General features: G+C 45.5%; 3 protein-coding genes and 1 non-coding gene across 4 annotated transcripts; 2 read left to right on the top strand and 2 right to left on the bottom strand.

Annotated features, from left to right (window-relative positions):
- Positions 1–5,093: 5,093 nt before the first annotated feature.
- mpdu1b (mannose-P-dolichol utilization defect 1b) lies at positions 5,094–9,683 on the bottom strand. Its single transcript, XM_030338254.1, has 7 exons — positions 9,416–9,683; positions 8,846–8,911; positions 8,352–8,484; positions 8,111–8,196; positions 7,221–7,339; positions 6,577–6,687; positions 5,094–6,459 (listed from the first exon to the last, which is right to left on the bottom strand). The coding sequence occupies exons 1-7, from the start codon at positions 9,540–9,542 to the stop codon at positions 6,337–6,339; spliced, it is 765 nt and encodes a 254-aa protein (XP_030194114.1). The 5' UTR covers positions 9,543–9,683; the 3' UTR covers positions 5,094–6,336.
- A 117-nt stretch (positions 9,684–9,800) lies between these two features.
- On the top strand, positions 9,801–11,542 carry mblac1 (metallo-beta-lactamase domain containing 1). Its single transcript, XM_030338267.1, has 2 exons — positions 9,801–10,491; positions 10,694–11,542. The coding sequence occupies exons 1-2, from the start codon at positions 10,051–10,053 to the stop codon at positions 10,952–10,954; spliced, it is 702 nt and encodes a 233-aa protein (XP_030194127.1). The 5' UTR covers positions 9,801–10,050; the 3' UTR covers positions 10,955–11,542.
- A 1,308-nt stretch (positions 11,543–12,850) lies between these two features.
- LOC115529508 (transmembrane 4 L6 family member 4) lies at positions 12,851–15,726 on the top strand. The gene is made up of 5 exons (XM_030338281.1): positions 12,851–13,198; positions 13,418–13,483; positions 13,979–14,130; positions 14,555–14,741; positions 15,120–15,726. Exons 1-5 carry the CDS (start codon positions 13,028–13,030, stop codon positions 15,120–15,122), a joined length of 579 nt encoding a protein of 192 aa, XP_030194141.1. The 5' UTR covers positions 12,851–13,027; the 3' UTR covers positions 15,123–15,726.
- A 182-nt stretch (positions 15,727–15,908) lies between these two features.
- On the bottom strand, positions 15,909–15,980 carry trnaw-cca (transfer RNA tryptophan (anticodon CCA)). Its single transcript has one exon. It is a non-coding gene; the product is annotated as a tRNA-Trp (tRNA).
- Between the last annotated feature and the right edge of the window lie 14 nt (positions 15,981–15,994).

The following is a 15,994-nucleotide window of genomic DNA, read 5'->3' as shown; positions in this document are numbered from 1 at the left end:
ACACACACACACACACACACACACACACACACACACACACACACACACACTCACACACACACACACACTCACACTCACACACACACACACACACACACACACACACACACACACACACACACACACACACACACACTCACGGCAAGGTCACTCCTGGGTGAGGGGGGGTTTCAGTGTAGACTTCATGCCCCTGTCGTTGGGGGTAACATCGAATCAAATGTGACCACGCAGCCTCCAGGCCAATCAGTGACTAGACACCACCCTCATCAGCCAACCAAAGTTATATTGTCATTTGTTCAACCGTTGTCCCAGGGGATCATAATGAAGTTACATGCAAACTATAGACATCCGGACCTCATCCGGCCCTCATCTTTGATGTTACTGATGGGCGGTCTCGTGACAAAGCAACGACAAGTATCTGGTCTTGCATTAAGCGCCGGCCATGCTATAGTTGAGCGCTTACATGTAAGTGGGGGGGATGGCGGTTGGTTGGGGCGAATCTTGTACGTTTCACCCGGCTGTAGTCACAAAGATCAAAGCGAGCTAACTAAGGGAGCTAGGCTAATTCGGCTTTGAAGAAAAAATGTAGTCGATGGAATGTGAAGTTTGGGGCTTTGCGAGAGACGTTCATGCAGTCTTATACGGGTGTGGCTCGGCCTTGTTAGTACTCTCACGATGTACGCATTTCACAGCGACATGTAGCGACCTGGGTCCGATCCCCGCCCGTGGGCCTACGAAACGTGTTATCCTTCCCTTTGGCTGCTTTCCTTTGTATCTTCACTTTCCTGTCTGCATGGGAAGCACAAAGCCTTTAAAAAACTCACACATGTATAAATATTAAAAGCAACAACTTTGCGTTGCTATTTTCATTCTCGCTTTATTGGGTATGGATCCACATCATAGGCCGGTATCACTGAGGTGTAATATTAAATTCAGGGTCTCAACAGGTGTATATCGTTAAGTTAATTACGGGTTCCGCAGGCATGTCGGTGCCCATAATTAACATGATGAGAATCATCTGTGTGCACCCCCCCCCCCCTACTATTACACCACTGGGATAGAGGGCCAAACAACTATAAATAAATCAAGCCGATTCACCTCCATCTAGAATGGAGGTTTGTGTCAAGATGGATAAACTCTTTCATGTCCGCTTAGCTCAGGAGCCTAGGGGTGGATGTTACCGTAAGCACTGGTTGGCCCCACAATGGAGCACGTCTACAACAATAACCAACCCCACAGGCGCCGCCGTTTCTAACGCCGGATTACAAAGCATCAAGGTAACGTTGAACCATGTGTAATGATACCGCCGTTTGCCAAATCGTTTGATTTGATTTATCGAAGCGTCAACACAGAATTCCCCTGCCCAGATTCATTATATAAAGGCTAGAATAGCCTCCGCACTGACGGATCGATACTGGGAGTTTCTTTTGCGATTCGTTGAACTTCTGGTCAAGTATTTTAAAGTGCAATGGTCTTCAACGTCCCATAACTGCCCAGACTCTCAGGAGGAATTCTACCGTTGACAGACGGTAGAACAACGCAAGAGGCCCGGGCCTCAAAGACAGGCTCGTAGTTTGTGGTTTGCCGTCCATTCTGAAAACACGACTTTGACTCTTGGAGCGCGACGTACGTGTTCGGCAACGATTTCACCGCATTCCTCCACTGAAAGCAGAGATGGTGGGGATGGGGAGGTATGGGGGGGGGGTCCTCTCTATTTATGTTGAACTGGAACCAGATTCATGCGGGGTGGGGCGGGGTGGGGGGGGTACGCATGTGTGACGTCACAACCAAGTATGCAAATGTGTGCAAATGACGTATGTGTGTGTGTGTGTGTGTGTGTGTGTGTGTGTGTGTGTGTGTGTGTGTGTGTGTGTGTGTGTGTGTGTGTGTGTGTGTGTGTGTGTGTGTGTGTGTGTGCGCGGAAGGGGAGAAGGGCATGAGGGGGGGGGTAAGGGCGCTGGGGGGGTCATGAAGGCGTAGGGCGTTTCTGAATCGCATATGCATGGTTCCACGGGGCTCTGAAGGGACCAACGAGGCCCCCCACCGAACAGATATCCGAGGGGGGGGGGGGGGGGGGCTGGGAAACGCATGAGAAGCGCGGCTTCCAACTACAGCCCCGAGCGTTCCGTCGCGGACTGAGTTTTTCGGCTTTGTGAAAGCATCTCTACATTCTGTTTCCAAAATACCCCGAAAAAATTGGAAAAAACAGTTTAATATTTTTACGGTTTTGAATGCAACACACATACGACGAGACCCCATGTCGAATAATGCACCATTTTTTTTTCTCTTCTTTTCTTCTCAGCGAGTCGACGATGGACGGCGGCCCAGCTGTGGCCCGACCAATCAGTGACAGCCAGCGAGTCAACACATAAAGGCCTAATGCCAGCTAATAGAGGGTTGTGTTTACCAAGGACCAGGAGATGAGTGACAGGCAGCTTAAATGAGGTGAGGAGGTGTGTGTGTGTGTGTGTGTGTGTGTGTGTGTGTGTGTGTGTGTGTGTGTGTGTGTGTGTGTGTGTGTGTGTGTGTGTGTGTGTGTGTGTGTGTGTGTGTGTGTGTGTGGCAACACACCTTGGACTGAGGTAAGAGGCAGGAGGTGGGGTCTTACAATGGACCCGAGAGGCAGAATGCTCTTGAGGGAGTGAATTGACAACCAAAAAAACAACGAAAACAGAAAGGGCAACAGATTTGCTGCCTGGTTTGTGTGTGTGTGCTCAGGGAGAGGGCTGGGTGACCAGGTATGCGTGCATTTTTGGAGGAGTCACCCGCTAAATCAAAAATAGAAAAAAAAACAAGGGTGCAATCTCGCGATGTAACGATAAAAGTCCTGAGAGACCGCGAACACACAACAAAAACAAAGTTGCCTCGTGAAGTTGGTATACCAAACGGATGAAAAGAATGTCGGACGCTTTCATGCTGTTATCATGGGCTTTGTGTGTGTCTCGTGTTTGTGTGTGTGTATGTGTCTTGGTGTGTGTGTGTCTCGGTGTGTGTGTGTTTGTACCAGTGTGTGTGTGTGTGTGTGTGTGTCCCGGTCTATGTGTGTGTGTCTCGGTGTGTGTGTCTGTGTGTGTGTGTCTGTGTGTCTCGGTGTGTGTGTGTGTGTGTGTGTGTGCGCGTGTGCGTGCTCTGGAACTGCAGGATGTGGATGAGGCTGATTACCACAGGCCCACACGTGAGACAGATCGGGGGGGCGATTAGGGGGAACGCCGAAGGTGAAATCACTGCGGAGCATCAGCCAAACATTCCCACCCAGCAGCGCGTCCATGTTCAGGGCTCGAGCTGTGCTGCGCTCGCTCCTCTGGTGGGCGTGGAGAAGCCCACCTTAGTGGATGGACGATCCTATTTATGTTATCAGATGGTTCAGATACATATTTATGCAAAATTGGTGACGATGAGTCACGACGAAAACGATAATCAAACGGCTATCAGATCAGTCCGGGGTGTAGGCTTATTTGGGGATAGCCATGCGTAAAAACCATAATGTGCAAAGATAAGACCAGACGCGCGACTATTGCGCAAACCACAGCCACCGCTTACACCACCACCACCACCACCAACACCACTGCCCCAACCGTCCACCACCACGCCAACCCCCAATATCCAAACCACCGCCACCACTACCACCACTACACCGACCCAATACCACCACCGCCCGACCCAAACCTCCACCCCACCACCCAACTACCCCCACCACCTCGACGACAGCCCCATCACAACTACCACGACCACCTGACCTCCACCTCCACCACCGTCTGTGGCGGTTCACTTCAGCCCTATAATGAGACACACCGACACACACAGCCAGATTCACATGAATGCCGCTGCATGGACTCCCCATCCCAAAACAAAACCCTGTTATGTTGCTCAGGCCAGGTTCTGCCACTCCCTCTGAGCAACAGGCCCCTCATTAGGACCCAGGGAAGACCTCCCAAGATGGCGAGTCGCAGGTGATACGACGCCCGTAACGAACTCCACAATCGCCGGCCAACATCTAAAGGCCACGCCCCCCCCCCCCCCCCCCACACACACACCAACAGATAAGACTGAGTTGCGTTTTTTTTCGTTTTTTTTTCTCCACAACCCCAAACCACTTCTGCCTCACCCACCCTCTGTGTGCCAGTGCCCATTTAACAAGCCCCCCAACCCCCAGCACCCCCCCCCCCACCCCATTCAAGCCCCCCAGCTGCGTGTGAACTAAAGACGCACCATTCACTTTCTTTTTGTCTCTCGCTGCTTATTTCTGTCTTTCTTCTTTTAAGCTCTAATGGGTAGAAGTACCCATAACATATCTTAAAGGTAATAAAAATCGTATTTATAAATTCGTTCGAATCTGAACACAATCAGCAGCACCCACCCAGCCCTCTACTCCGTTAATTTATATAATATGTTAATGTTTAAAAACTTTATAACGCAGTTAAATATAATGCGTCTCCGTTGAAACAAGGCTAAGTGTGTGAGAGCTAATTTTTTTCAATTGACTAAAAAAAGTTGTGTTATAAATATCTCTTCGTCCACCGCAGTGCCAACCAGCGTCTAATTGGAAAATATGCGTTTGTTAAATTTTCGTGACCATTTTGGTAACACATTAGAGAGGGGGGCGGGGGGTCTATTCAGGAAAGGAAGAGAAAGGAATAACAAAAGAAACAAAGAAAAAAAGGCTTTTGATGGACAGATTTACTGATAAATAACATCGTGCTTTAAAAAGGGGCACGAGAATCGAAGGACTAAATAATGACGGCTGTTTTAAAAAAGAAAGAAAAACGACTTATGAGAAAATACTTATTTTAAAAGAAGTATTTTATTTTCGTCCACTAGTCCAAAGTTTCACCAGTGAACCAATATTCTCGGTATATATGGGCCAAACCTTTCCAGCGCAGAAACTTCTACAGTTCTACAGCACATGTAAGTTAAAGTGTGTCTCCCTCTGGGGGGCATCAATAGGAATCACATGTCAGTAAACTACTGACCCCTCAAGAAACTAAGGCATGGCAACTTTATTTATATAGCACTTTTCATACACAAGGCAGACTCAACTAAGATAAAAATAACTGACATATTTGAAATCATCTGGAATAAACAGCACTCAGACATATTTCCATCAGCACATATCTTTTTTTAATAAGTGAACATGAAACAAAATAATAAATGTATCTTAAACGGCAACATAGTCCACAGTAGCTCAAGACACCCAAACCCTTTTCCCAAATGTATCATGCATGCCATTTTTAGAATATGTTCAAATACATTTCACAATGTATCTAGTGTATGGGATTAATCAACTGTTTTAGAATCATCTTTTTTCATTTCAGCATATGGAACAGCAGCGATTGAAAAATTATTACATCAATCCTATACAAACTTTATTCTATTGCTACAACTTATAGGGCCGTCTCCATTTGATTCATTGTCTGTTTAATCAATTAATCAAACCGTTAACCGTATGAGCTACAGTTTGCACCGTTGTGTCGAGAGAATATTTCTTATCAATGGTTGAACACGTTTTTTGGTCCACACACACACACACACACACACACACACACACACACACACACACACACACACACACACACACACACACACACACACACACACACACACACACACACACACACTTCCACCAGCTCACACACGGGTGCCACATTGTTTTCATGCAACAGAGTGCAAATTAGCATTAAAACAATAACTAAATCGAAAGTCCTGTCCCAGAAAAAACACACTCACTCAAATAACCCCCTTCACATTTTTAGATCAAATCAGTTCTGTGTGACATGGATAAGAGACCGGCTTGAACAACACTCAATGAAAGGTCCACTAGTGGATGACAGTAAAATGATAATCTCTGCAAAAAAATACTACAACTAATATAATAATACGTTGGAAGGGACTGTAGTAACCTGGGATTGTGGTGAACTGGAATGGACACCCTTGGAATGCGTCACTTTGCACGAGAGCCAACTCAAAACATCAAGGTCCCTGGTGTGGACTTGCCCTTTGAGACATTAAGGGATGGTCTCTCTCCATGCCTCGGACCACATTGAACCAGAAGTCAATCTGGATCACAGGCATGCAAGTGTGTTCAGGCGGAAGTCAAATAAAAAACCTCAGACCAAAGACCTGTTTGCCATGTCAATTAAAAACCCGTACTAGCCTTCAGTATGTGTGTGCGTGTGTGTTTTTGTGTGTCTACAGCAAAGCTTGATATAATCACCTCTAACAAACACGCCCCACCAGACAAATGAATAGTCTGAGACCCACGCATCAAAGGTGATGGAATCCCCCCCCCCCCATCTCCCCTCTCCAGTAGGGTCACTTCCTGCCACTTCCTGCCACTTCCTACTCGCTCTTCTTCTTCTGCTTGGAGCCGCTGTTCCAGTAGTAGATCAACTGGAGGGCGAGGATGCCGTTGCAGGTAGAGGATATGACATAGGTAAGAGCCATCAGGTTGTCTCCGGTTTCCTGCGTGTTGGAAGACATCATTTGTTTACGTCACATTAAGATCATAATAGTTGTAGACCACACAGACACAGACACAGACACAGACACAGACACAGACACACACACACACACACACACCTGGATGGAGGTGAAGATGCGGGCGAGGGATCCGGCGAAGAGCAGGAAGACCGAGATGGCCGACAGCTGTCCGGTGTGTCCGTTGCGGTAGTTAGTGGCGGCCTGGAGCAACTGAGGAGAGAGAACCGGTTCGTATACGCATCGTTAAATGCCAGTGAGGTCGGCGGGTCGTTGGGTAGGTAGGTAGAACCATGAAGATGCTAAACTAATGAAAGATCTTGATGAGAAAAAGTCAAAGTCAGTTTTATTGTCAATTACAAAAGACGCACAAGACAAATAGCAGAACCGACATTTTGTTTGTCTCTGACCCGCGGTGCACCAAGTATAAAGGATCAAATAAAATAAGATAAGTAATATTTACAATAAATCAATTCTAAATTCTAAAAAAAGACGGACTAACATTCACCACACAGTTACGTGTAGGAACACACATAAGCTCTGTGATGACATCCCTACAGGAAGTGATGTGGACATTGTAACATAATCTGATGTTACGGCGTCGTTCGGCCGAACCCACAATGACAAAATATCTACATTTACCTCAGAGAAATACAATCCGGCTTGCCTTTGCCGCGGCACTGACTGGTGATGTCAACCCCCCCACCCCCTCAAACACACGCCCTCCCCTCGCTCGTGGGACCTACCCTTCCGATGATGACGGCAGGCACGTTGGAGGCCTGCATGGTCGTCACCATGGACGCGGGCATGGCGGGGGAGAGCACCGCCGCCAGCACGCTGAGGTACACCGCCCCGAAGAGGAGGCCTGGGAGAGGAGGGACGAGTGACTCCTCCGCACGTCACACACACACACACACACACACACACGTGGTGGCCGTTTGAATCTCATGCCCCGTTTAAAAGGTGACGTATTACACCACCAGGTGTGAGTGTGATCAGCCGTTACAAGCCGTTTGGAAATCCGGCCTCTTCTGACATCACAGGTGGGCGTGTCCACCTAGATGTGTGCCGGATAGATGAGCGACGTTTGCTACAGTCCAACTGGGTAGGCTGGTAGACTGATCTATCCAGCACACGTCTAGTTGGACACGCTCCCACTTGTGATGTCAGAAGAGGCAGCTTTCCAAAACAGCTTGAAAGGGCTAATCACACTCACACCTGGTGGTATAATGGGTCGTGCTAGGATTTGACCCTGGTTACGCCTGTGATGCAAGGACGAATGAGAAAAGCTTGTCGCTATGGGGGAGCTTTTTATTCTTTCTTTCTTTCGGACATGGTTCTGTGCTGATTGATGTATTTAGTCGGACTCCACTGATGGAAAACGACACATTTGTCGTAAGGTTCCAATTAATTCCAGCCTGCTCCTAACTCTAGTCTTATTAATTGAAGGAGACTTAATGATACGCCTAATTAAGTCTCATTAAAAAGATGTGCATTTCTGAATAAGCCTGAATGTGCATAATAACATGAATAATAATTATAAGACAGACATGCGATATTGATGACATGTACTGCGGTCTTTCTTCCAGCACAACGCTCCAGAAGATTCTAGCTTTGGGATGAAGTAGGCCCGTACCTCTCGCGGTTTTCCCGCCATAGTGCTGAATCAGGAAACCAATGGCGACGGTCTGCAACATGAGGAAGAGCGCCTCGCCCCAGGCACTGCAGTACGGACACAACGTGTGACCCAAAGAACCACACGCACACACACACACAACATGGCAAATGTTCCTCTTTAGTCCCTCGCAGGTTGATATCTTAAAATCAACCTAACCGGGATGAATTTGGATTACGTGTTGGATGTTCTAGTGTTCAACCTGAAGGGGAAATTGTTGCTGATGCTGTAGGCCATGGTGCCCGTGATGGCCAGCAGTTCCAGCAGCACAGAGTGGAAGCTGATCCCCTCTGCACTCTTCGCCCCCATGAGCTTCAGAATCTGGGGTAACTTTACTGTGGAACAGAATCCCCAACACACACACAAACACACACACAGGAGAACGGGAAGGGAAATCATTAGAACATCCTTCCTCTCTGGGAAGGATGTTTACACTATGATACAATAACACAGTCGATTCTAGGATTATTCGACTTAATCCTCACATAGAAAAATCGATACAAATGTAATCCTTAGTCAAAATCGCCACACTAGTAAATAGTTTTACCAAACACTGAAACAAATATATAGAAATAGTTTTGCACATTTTGCTCATATGAGCGTGGGACTTTGAATACCGTAGCCTACAGATATGGCATAACTTTGCATAAAGAGAGAGAAAGAAGGAGGCACGGAGTGAGAGGGAATGACACCTACCCATCAGTGATCCCAGGATGATTCCGATGCCTAACCCTTTGCTGAGAACTATCTTCAGACATGGCACTGTGGACGTATACAACAACACTCAAATCAGATCATCACATTGACTCTCCCTAGCCGAGTTCTGATTAAGTATGATAAATTAAAGTCTAAATTAAACAGGAGCCCCTCCCAGTTACTAGTGTTCTATCAGCCCTTAACTCTATCAGTTATAAGATGGGATTTTATTGATCGCCTTATTAAATTCAGATCAATCAGCATTGACTAAAGACATGTCCTTGTAACGTATAGGATATGAGTTATTTCTGATGTTACTGATTTCGAACGTAATATTTAATGAGGTCAAATATAAAGTACATTTTTTTCAAATTAGCCAATAAATAGTCAAGTAGTATATTCCTGAGCGCTGTAATTATGCTGATATGCAAATTTCCTTGACCATCCAATCACGTAGTGCCCGGTGTATAACTCCGCCCACTGAACTTCATCCTCTTCAACGTAAACGATCGCCTGTACTTTTATTACAGCTCATTTTTGTTACGCATTACGTGACAATCGCCAACTTACCATCTAGAAAGTTGAAATCTAAGAAGAAAGAGTCGTAACATGATTCTGGCATGAAGTATGTGAGCAGAACTCCCTTCAGCGGCTCCATAACAGAGGTTCCCTTTTCCATAACTGTTTTGGCCGCCATTGTTGTCAGTGGAAGTGACGTAGCCCGAGTTCACCAACTATTGCGGCTCTACCAGCGCAAATTACCGGCGCAAAGGTTCCTGATATATATCTTTATTCAAACCACATTCATTATTTTTTCAAGAGAGATAATAAAGACAATAATAAAATAAATTACCTCTTATTCATATTACATTATAATAGGACTTTTAAAGTGTCCATATATGACATTCTGTATAATCTGGCGATCGCGTCTTTATTATCGGACATAAATAGTGATTGCACTACTTCCGCGACGACACCGTTGGATATTCAATTTAAGAGTTTTTACACTATCATCATCATCATCATCATCATTAGCATCATCGTAGAGAAAGGTGGCGGAAGGGACGTCATGCGTAAAAATGCGTGTCCATTCCTCGTGGTGCATGTGTCCAATCTGCACCCATGTGTCCAGCGAAGAAAAACATAGCAAATGCAGAATTATTTCTTACTCCTCTTCCTGAACAATTTTAAAAACAACCACGTTGATGCATTGTATAGCAATGGAAAGTGAGGAGAGTTCGGTCTCTGGCCAAGCCAACGCGACCCTCTGCACAGAATCACGGGTGTTGGACTTTCCTGGCAATCCGTATTCCGTGTCGGTCCTTAAAGTGGGCTACTGTGTGTCGCAGCCGGACGGATATTTTCGGGCCGACGGTACCGTTACCCTGGTAACGGGGCCCAGGACTATTCTGGTTGACACGGGGGGTCCGTGGGACCGAGACCTTCTGCTTACGACGCTGAGGGAGAGGGGTCTGGAGACGGGAGACGTGGATTGGGTCGTGGGAACGCACGGACACTCGGACCACATAGGGAACTTGGGTCTTTTTCAAAAGTCCATGATAGTTGTGGGGTGCGATATTAGTGAGGGAGACAGATACACCCCAAATCAACTGGCGGAGGGGAAACCTTACCACATTGACGAACATGTACGTTTACGAGTTTGATTCAGTCTTGCATGATATGGCAACAATGTATCTGCTGTTCTGGGCATCACCTGCCTAGGTCTCTAGACTCTTGGTAAAAAGCGACCTCTAGTGGCGGTTGTTCCGAGTGTCTAGTAAATGATACGCTGCCTGGTGGATGCTGTGAACTGTTATCATCACTATTTCATTCTCCTTTCCTCCCCAGGTGTCAATCGTGCCCACGCCGGGACACACGGGACACGACGTCAGTTTGGAAGTGAGGGGAACCTCCACAGGAATAGTGTTGGTAGCTGGGGACTTGTTTGAATGCTGCGGGGACCGGGAGAGCTGGCAGGCGTTGAGTGAAAACGCCACAGTACAGGTGGTCAACCGAAAGAGGGCGCTGAGGAACGCTGATGTTATTATACCCGGACATGGCCTTCCGTTTATGACCCACAGAAACCCCAAGGACTATGACGGTTGGTGATTGGAAATCCATGTACAATAGAGGATAAGATATTTACTGCCTGGTCATGGCCAACAGTAACCTACTTCTTGTCAAAGTCCTACAATAATTTGGAGTAGAGAAAATATCCAGGGAGGTCATTACTGGTCTACTACAATGTTCTACTTGTACAGTTAGTAGACCTACTTAGAAATGTAGGCCTACTGAAGTAGTTTGGTTATAATAAAGACAAAGAAAATAATTGTGTTCAGAGTTTTTTGATTCTGTACTTTGGTTTAGTACAGGTTTATGTAACCAGATAAGAACTTAGGATCCAGGGCAATTTAAAATCATAAATGTCATTGATGTCATAATCATGGTAAATAGTTTCCACTGATAATAATGAATAATCTACTGCCCTCGATTGTGTCGTCTCATTTGAAGTACCATACGAGCAAGTTAACGCAATATTGACCGGATTGATAGGAATAATAGCCGTTAAAGTAACTGCAAAGATTTAGAAAGGGACTTTTTCTCTTTTGCACATCACATGTGTGCTTTCAAATGTACAGGATGCTTTCCTACGCCATTCCACAATTTTCTCTCCTCTAATAAAAGTTAAACAACGAATTGTGGGTCAGACTCCGATTGTCTTACAGGAATGCCGAAAAACCAAAAGATTCGCACATCGTTTGAGGTACCGTACGATGGAACTTCCCTGCCGTCTTATCACACATGAATGCTTTCCGAGAGGACTTTACTCAGCCTTGTCACCCCACATTAGGCGGGGGACGCCCTGCCTAGATGCTCGGAGAACCTTGATGTGTAAGGATAAGAGTGCCATGGTTCACGACCACTCCCTATCATTACTCACCGAATCCCTGAGATGGGGGATGAGACCGCGATATAACACACCTTAATATACGTTTCACGTCTGATTTCAATACGTGACCATAAGGAGAAGACATGTCCATGTGTGTTTTGATTTCATTAATTTGATGTTTTTCTTTTTCAAGCTTATCTTGTGATTTATTCAAACACCTTTTACTCGTATGCTTGTTTTAAACCGCCAGTCGGGCTGACATCTCATCGGATAACGGCCCTGCTGGGATCTTTGGATTCTGCTGTCATGGAAACCTTTCGTTTTTTATGACCCAATAATGCTTACCCTTCACAGTGATAAGTAGGACCCTGGTGTTTGCCTGTGGGTTGTCCATCTGTGTGTGTGTTCGTGTTTGTTTGTGTGGAGGGGTGTGTCTGTCGCCCTGGACTTCCACCCTGCGGTGATATCTCCGTCATGCTCCTCCATCATAGCCCCCAATCATTCTGTGATAGCGGAGCAATAAAACCCACGTCCCTGACACACACACACACACACACACACACACACACACACACACACACACACACACACACACACACACACACACACACACACACACACACACACACACACACACACACACACACACACACACACACACACCTGTTGACAGTGTGATGAGGGCCGTTAGTCTTGGTTGTTTCCATCAAAACAAATGATAATGAATGCAACAGAACTTTCATGTTTGCTTAAATCCCCCCCCAAAAATAGAATAGTATTTACTTTTATGAACACGTACAATGGATGCGGATGTAATGAAATCATAAAAAAAAGAACACAACTTATATTTATGTTTTTGAACATGTACAATGCCTGCCGATCTGTGTTGAGATCACTAATTAACTGAACAACCGAGCTCCTTTTTCAGCTGCTTCTCTGTTCATGTTCCTTTTTTTTAGTAAGGCCATCCATAAAACAAACCAATCTTATGTGTCGGATGACACATGAGTTGATGATCCGTCACGGTGCGTGGGAGTAGGTAGAGACTGAACTATTCTTATCTTTGTTCACTCCCACCTTTTATACCTATCTTCTCACGATTCCTAGACCATACACGTACCAGCCTATATATAGTTGGGCCGCGTCCCCATCTCTACCTTCTGTACATACAGACCCTGCGCGGGACATCTCTCACATTTGGGATTTAAGGATCTGATATTTTTGCAAAGACATTGTCTTCTCTTGTGATTTTTTTCCCTCTCTTCATCGTCTCCGCTTCTTAAAAAATCAACATGTGTACCGGCGGTTGCTCCAAGGTGATCGGCATCACTCTGTATGTCCTGGCCGCCGTGTCGATCATATGCAACATCATTCTGTTCTTCCCCGGCTGGTCCACTGATTATGCAGACCACATTACGGAGGAGGTCAAATACATGGGAGGGTTCATCGGTGGTGGGATAATGGTGAGTCCCCCTTGTTTGGTTGGTTTGATTGTTTTGTATTAAGTTCAGACACCATGGGCTCGTGGGCTAACCGAAGTGTCCACCCCCCCTAAATAAAGTGTCGATTTTGCAACAAATGTATGTAGTCCAGCACGCCTTAGCTTTTCTGTGACATGTTTCCCCCCCCCCCCCCCACCCCACACACACACACACTCTGACCCTCATTTATTTCTGATCCAGGTGCTCATCCCTGCCATTCACATTCATCTGACCAGCGCCAAGGGCTGCTGCAACAACCGCTGTGGGGTAAGTGTGAGGTTGGGCTCCAACTCAAGGCCTGCTGACATTTATATATATATTCCCGCCACATCCTTTTCGGAGAAGAAAAGAAACCTCGGACAGATGTGCAGACAGATTTGTCTCAGACCGATTTTCCCCGAGATGTTCATGCAGAGGTTCAGACCAGGGAGGTTTGTTCAGATGTTCTCAGACAGATATTCTCAGACAGATTAGCCATCATGTGCTGACTCCTCGCCAAAGCAGTGACAATCCAACCGTCTTCGGGTTAAGACGCACCCGGAGCAATAATGGGGTTAGCACACAGGTCATCGTGATAACTAGGGGTCTTTTAAAGAGAAAGAGAGAGAACCTTCCATCGGGAAAGTTGTGGTGGTTGTCGTGTTGTTGAAGTTCCCGTACAGTGCCTGCCGTGGCACTTTGCATATGGCTTAAAACACAGAGCCGAATCCATATGTATCCTAACATTGTGATTTTGTGAGATCTGTGATCTGTGATCCATAGATGTTCCTGTCCATCGGGTTTGCGGCGGCCGGAGTATCGGGGGCTGTGTACAGTTTGAGCGCCGCCTCCCTCGGCGTGGTCAACGGGCCGACCTGCTTGTGGAAAAACTCGACCAGCGGCACCCCTGAGTGGGGAACACCTTTCCTGGGCCAGTAAGGGAGAAATGAATTGTTCTTGTTACTAATCGTGAGACATTGGTTCTTTTTTATTAGGCTTAACCCACCTTACAATATATTACACGGGGTTATTTGACTGCTTGTATCAAATCATTTGCAAGCACTAAAACTAGGTGGCTACATAAAGGAGGGTCACAAAATTGTCGTTGTTAATGTTTCATTGCGGTCGTAAAACTTTGCGGCGATCACGCGCTCATCCATTGTGGCTCTCTCTTAGGGCTCATTAGGACTCGATCAAAAAGAGGCTAATATTGTCATATTGTGTGTGTTATTCTAGCAATGTCATTAGCACGGTCGCTTGCCGATCGCCAGGACGACACCCCATACCAAGACTACCATTCTATTAGTGGGATGAAACAACAACAACAAAAAACATGTTTTGTTTTGTTTTTCTCCTAAGAAACGCGAGCTACCTGGAAAACAAGGATTGGTGGAGCAAGTGCATCGAGCCAGCGGGCGTGGTGGAGTTCAACCTCACGCTATTCGCCATTCTGATTGTCACCGCGGGCGTCAGCATGGTGCTCTGCCTGATCCAGATGGTCAACGGACTGTTTGGGTGTCTCTGTGGCACCTGCTCTGGCAAAGAGGTGAGTGGACACACACACACACACACACACACACACACACACACACACACACACACACACACACACACACACACACACACACACACACACACACACACACACACAGAAACAAAGACCCCCCCCCCCCCCCCCCCCCACACACACACACACACACACACACACACACACACACACACACACACACACACACACACACACACACACACACACACACACACACACACACACACAAAAACACAACGCACACACATTGTGACAACCAAGCTTTCTCTAAGCTCAGAGTGCTTTTATTTGTTATATTATTATCAAATAATTATTTAATCATTATTTATCAATTATTCTTCTGACTGATCACTGCATTTTCCATTTCCTCAACAGTAAGCACGACTTCAATGCATAGAGGAAAAATAAGCGAACAACGTTCAAGGCACCGACTGCATCATCGTTATCATTATCATCACCATATTTATTGTGAACAATAACCTTTATATTTTTTCCACATCCTCATTCTTGTAACATATCATATAATCACACGTAGTGTAAGCAGTTATCTTACTGATTAAAGCGGAATAAGATATATAGTTTGCCTTATAGTGACGATAGTAGATTAGAAAGAAGACGATCTTGTCACTATTTACAATTGTTCCTGTAAATAATTGTACCTGCTGGCAAATGCATCCTACTTACACCACTTAATAAACTAATGAATATAAAAGAAAGTTGTAGACAAAGCCGCCTGACTGAGCCTTATTAATAAGAAGAAATGGGTCATTAACACATTTTGTAATTACATTTTGTAATATTTTGTCATAATGTGATTATGTGAATGATATGGCTATGAAGTCAAGATATAGCAAAATCGGATTTCAGTGTGAACAGCAATAAATTATTGTGAATGTACTCATTCAATGTATGTCATGCTATGGGCCCTATGTCTTGCCATTTTTTGTAATAAAATAAATGTACACAAATATATTAACATTAATTCCTCATCAATTAGCGTTTTGTAATTTACATTCAATCCAAATTTGACATCTGTTTTGTGGGGACACCGAGAGAGTTATGATAAATTGATTCAGCAATGTTACAGTATATTTTTGTATATAACATAACATTATAATAAATATTCTTCCAAGTTAAATTCACTAACTGTAACCAAAAATGTACTGACCCCGACGTGATTTGAACACGCAACCTTCTGATCTGGAGTCAGACGCGCTACCGTTGCGCCACGAGGTCTTGCAATATAAAAT

The sequence above is a fragment of the Gadus morhua genome, chromosome 17 (genome assembly GCF_902167405.1).
Source record: "Gadus morhua chromosome 17, gadMor3.0, whole genome shotgun sequence".
In the NCBI taxonomy this organism is placed as follows: Eukaryota; Metazoa; Chordata; class Actinopteri; order Gadiformes; family Gadidae; genus Gadus; species Gadus morhua.
The sequence above is the reverse complement of the archived record's forward strand: the minus strand, read 5'-3'. Positions and strand labels throughout refer to the sequence as shown.